The sequence below is a fragment of the Macrobrachium nipponense genome, chromosome 38, assembly GCF_015104395.2.
Source record: "Macrobrachium nipponense isolate FS-2020 chromosome 38, ASM1510439v2, whole genome shotgun sequence".
Taxonomy (NCBI): Eukaryota; Metazoa; Arthropoda; class Malacostraca; order Decapoda; family Palaemonidae; genus Macrobrachium; species Macrobrachium nipponense.
In genome coordinates this window covers 25,876,830-25,881,829 of record NC_061098.1, presented here as the reverse complement: position 1 = coordinate 25,881,829, position 5,000 = coordinate 25,876,830, and the positions used below count along the sequence as shown (strand labels likewise).

At 41.4% G+C, this 5,000-nt stretch overlaps 1 protein-coding gene across 1 annotated transcript in view; it reads left to right on the top strand.

The window, feature by feature from the left end:
• Positions 1 to 625, top strand: part of LOC135209778 (probable glutamate receptor) — a 2,728-nt gene extending 2,103 nt beyond the window's left edge. The window contains exons 4-5 of the mRNA XM_064242560.1: positions 159 to 316; positions 619 to 625. Coding sequence (XP_064098630.1) covers positions 159 to 316; positions 619 to 625 — 165 coding nt within the window. The remainder of the gene's footprint in view (positions 1 to 158; positions 317 to 618) is intronic.
• Positions 626 to 5,000: the final 4,375 nt, after the last annotated feature.

Below are 5,000 nucleotides of genomic sequence, written 5' to 3'. Positions count from 1 at the left end.
TATATATATAAATATATATATATATATATATATATATATATATTAAATACTAAATACATACATATATATATATATATATATATAGTATATATATATATATATATATATATATATATATAAACACCTTTCTTCATCAATAGATTCAGCCCAACGAACAGCAAGCCGAGCGGATTCTTAAAGAGAAACACGTCCTCATCATCAAAGAGTTTCTCTTCAAGTCCTTAAAATCTGCAATAGCAAGGAACAGGCGTGGGGAGTCTCCCTTCTACTACGGGAAATCGGAGTATTTTGCCAACGGAGACGGCTGGACTTTCAGGTGGGTCAGTTAGATCCTTATAAAAGACTGTCCATTTCTTAGATTTGTTGCTGTGAGATAAGATGGCTACCAACATTTTGTGTGTGTGTGTGTATGTGTCTATCACAATCCTCCAATTCGACTGGGCGGTATTTTTAGTGTGGGGTTCCGAGTTGCATCCTGCCTCCTTAGGAGTCCGTCACTTTTCTTACTGTGTGAGCCGTTTCTTGGATCAAACTCTTCTGCATGAGTCCTAGTGTTCCTATGATTATGGGTATAATTTTCCACTGGCATATCCCATTTCCCTTTATTTCTATTTTCAGGTCTTGATACTTTATCCCTTTTTTGCCCTATCTTTACTCTTCAACTCTGGTGTCCCATGGTATTGCGACATCAAATGAGTGATACTTTCATCTTGATTTTGTCAATCAATGTCACGTCTGGTCTATTTGCACGTATCACCCTGTCTGTTCTGATGCCATAGTCCCAGAGGATCTTTGCCCGATCGATTTTTATCACTCCTTCAGGTTGGTGCTCGTACCACTTATTACTGCAAGGTAGCTGATGTTTCTTGCACATGCTCCAATGGAGGGTTTTTGCCACTGAATCATGCCTCTTTTTGTACTGGTTCTGTGCAAGTGCCGGACATTCGCTTGCTATGTGGTTTATGGTCTCATAATTCGTATTGCACTTCCTACATATGGGAGAGATGCTATTTCCATCTATCGTTCTTTGGATATATCTGGTTCTTAGGGCCTGATCTTGTGCCGCTGTTATCATTCTTTCAGTTTCCTTCTTGAGCTCTCCCCTCTGTAACCATTGCCATGTGTCATCGCTGGCCAGTTCTTTAGTCTGTCTCATGTATTGTCCGTGCATTGGTTTGTTGTGCCAGTCGTCTGTTCTGTTTGTCATTCTCCTGTCTGTATATTCGTGGGTCTTCGTCTACTTTTATCAGTCCTTCTTCCCATGCACTCTTGAGCCACTCGTCTTAACTGGTTTTTCAGATATTGGCACCAGTGGCTCTGTTCTCGATGTTGAGACGGCAGTGCCCTCTGTGTGCTTAGTAGTCCCCTTCCTCCTTTCTTTCGTGTTATGTATAGTCTGCCCGTATTTGCTCTTGGGTGTAGCGCTTCGTGTATTGTCATATGTGTCCTCGTTTTCTGGTCTATGCTGTGAAGTTCTGCCTTCTTCCATTCCACTATTCCTGCGCTGTATCTGATTACTGGCATTGCCCATGTGTTTATGGCTTTCATCATATTTCCGGCGTTGAGTTTTGACTTGAGTATCGCCTTGAGTCTCTGCATATATTCTTTCCTGATCGTATCCTTCATCTCTTGGTGTTTTATATCCCCTCCTTCCATTATTCCCAGGTATTTGTATTGTAATGGGAAAAATATTCCTTTAATTATTAGTGATTTATTTATGAAATGATTTCATCATCTTCCTCTAATATCTTTACACTACTGTTGTAAGAGTGATTGGAACTGTGAAATGTTTTTGTTGTGGACACGAGTGCGTGGCAGTGTAGCCAGTCCCTTGTTTTGCTTTTCTCTCACTCTGAGTATGGGAACGCTGCCCTGAATCTTTCGTCTGCATTTTGGTAACACTAAAAGACCAAGTAAGAATCACGAATGCTTTCATGTGAAAAGGACGTCAATCAGTCCACCTCTCATTTTGGCTATTTTACCAAATTGTTAATACAAATGATTATCTATCCCTTGCAAGGGATCTAGTCCAGGGATCTAGTCCAGGGATCTAGTCCAGGAGTTCTGAAGACTAGGTAAATTAACCAAGTCCAGGAGACTAGGCCTGGGAGAAATTTGGCATGATGTAATGAGTAATAAAGAGACAAGCTGAGTATCAGGAATTTTCTTCGATACCCCTAAAATGGAAATCAGCACTTCAATTGCCTCCCAGTGGGAAGACATCACCTGGCCTCATCAGTAATAAGACCCATACACACAAAGATATCATGTAATAGCAGGTAGGACAGGCCTATCCTAATTCCCAGGCAGCGTAAAGGTCATTAGTCTTCATACCCACTGTGTCAACTATGACACAGTAGCACTCTCCGACCCCTGTCTCCAGGCAAGAAGACTGACAACCGTGCATATGTATAGTAGTACCCATTATTCTTATTTCGTTATTTCTTTAATGTCAGGTGGAGGGGGAAAAATCCTTCCGTTGACAGTATTCCCGTTCTCATACGTATGTGTTTTGATGCTGTTCCCATCTGGTAGCTTTATCCTTCAGTCCTTGGTGCCCATTTGTATTATTATCACTATTTTTTTTTTTTTTTTTTTTTTTTTTTTTTGCTCTATCACAGTCCTCCAATTCGACCGGGTAGTATTTATAGTGTGGGGTTCCGGGTTGCATCCTGCCTCCTTAGGAGTCCATCAATTTTCTTACTATGTGCGCCGTTTCTAGGATCACACTCTTCTGCATGAGTCCTGGAGCTACTTCAGCCTCTAGTTTTTCTAGATTCCTTTTCAGGGATCTTGGGATCGTGCCTAGTGCTCCTATGATTATGGGTACGATTTCCAATGGCATATCCCATATCCTTCTTATTTCTATTTTCAGATCTTGATACTTATTCATTTTTTCCCTCTCTTTCTCTTCAACTCTGGTGTCCCATGGTATTGCGACATCAATGAGTGATACTTTCTTCTTGACTTTGTCAATCAACGTCACGTCTGGTCTATTTGCACGTATCACCCTATCCGTTCTGTTATTATTGTTATTATTTTATTATTATTTTTTTTGTTTTTTTTTTTTTTTTTTTTTTTTTTTTGCTCTATCACAGTCCTCCAATTCGACTGGGTGGTATTTATAGTGTGGGGTTCCGGGTTGCATCCTGCCTCCTTAGGAGTCCATCACTTTTCTTACTATGTGTGCCGTTTCTAGGATCACACTCTTCTGCATGAGTCCTGGAGCTACTTCAGCCTCTAGTTTTTCTAGATTCCTTTTCAGGGATCTTGGGATCGTGCCTAGTGCTCCTATGATTATGGGTACGATTTCCACTGGCATATCCCATATCCTTCTTATTTCTATTTTCAGATCTTGATACTTATCCATTTTTTCCATCTCTTTCTCTTTAACTCTGGTGTCCCATGGTATTGCGACATCAATGAGTGATACTTTCTTCTTGACTTTGTCAATCAACGTCACGTCTGGTCTGTTTGCACGTATCACCCTATCCGTTTCTGATACCATTAGTCCCAGAGGATCTTTGCCTGATTGTTTTCTATCACTCCTTCAGGTTGGTGCTCGTACACTTATTACTGCAAGGTAGCTGATGTTTCTTGCACAGGCTCCAGTGGAGGGCTTTTGCCACTGAATCATGCCTCTTTTTGTACTGGTTCTGTGCAAGTGCCGGGCATTCACTTGCTATGTGGTTTATGGTTTCATTTTTCGTATTGCACTTCCTACATATGGGAGAGATGTTATTTCCGTCTATCGTTCTTTGAACATATCTGGTTCTTAGGGCCTGATCTTGTGCCGCTGTTATCATTCCTTCAGTTTCCTTCTTGAGCTCTCCCCTCTGTAGCCATTGCCAATTGTCATCGCTGGCTAGTTCTTTAGTCTGTCTCATGTATTGTCCGTGCATTGGTTTGTTGTGCCAGTCCTCTGTTTCTTTCTGTCATTCTCCTGTCTCTGTATATTTCTGGGTCTTCGTCTACTTTTATTAGTCCTTCTTCCCATGCACTCTTTAGCCACTCGTCTTCACTGGTTTTCAGATATTGCCCCAGTGCTCTGTTTTCGATGTTGACGCAGTCCTCTATACTTAGTAGTCCTCTCCCTCCTTCCTTTCGTGTTATGTATAGTCTGTCCGTATTTGCTCTTGGGTGTAGTGCTTTGTGTATTGTCATTTGTTTCCTGGTTTTTCTGATCTATGCTGCGGAGTTCTGCCTTCGTCCATTCCACTATCCTGCGCTGTATCTGATTACTGGCACTGCCCATGTGTTTATGGCTTTTATCATATTTCCGGCGTTGAGTTTTGACTTGAGTATCGCCTTGAGTCTCTGCATATATTCTTCCTGATCGTGTCCTTCATCTCTTGGTGTTTTATATCTCCTCCTTCCATTATTCCCAGGTATTTGTATCCTGTCTCATCTATGTGTTTGATGCTGCTCCCATCTGGTAGCTGTATCCCTTCAGTTCTCGTTACTTTGCTTTTTGTATGTTGACTAAGGCGCATTTTTTCTATTCCAAACTCCATCCTGATGTCCCCAGATACAATCCTTACAGTCTGGATTAGGGTATCTATTTCCTTGATGCTCTTACCATACAGCTTGATGTCGTCCATGAACATCAGATGGTTGATTTTGTTGCCTCTTTTCTTGAGTTGGTACCCGGCATCCATCTTCTGTAGTACTTTTGTCATGGGAATCATGGCTACTACGAAGAGTAGTGGGGACAGTGAGTCGCCCTGGAAGATCCCTCTCCTGATATTAACCTCTGCTAGTCTTATTCCAGAGCTTGTAAGTATTGTATTCCAGTTGCGGCATTGTATTTTTTGTTTTTGAGAAAAGCTGATGGTATTTTCCTCTGCCCCATATATTTTCAGGCATTCTATTAGCCATGTGTGTGGTATCATGTCGAAGGCTTTCTTATAGTCTATCCATGCCATGCTTAGGTTGGTTTTCCTTCTCCTACTGTTCTTCATTACCATTTTGTCTATCGGAGGGGCTGGTCTTTTGTGCCC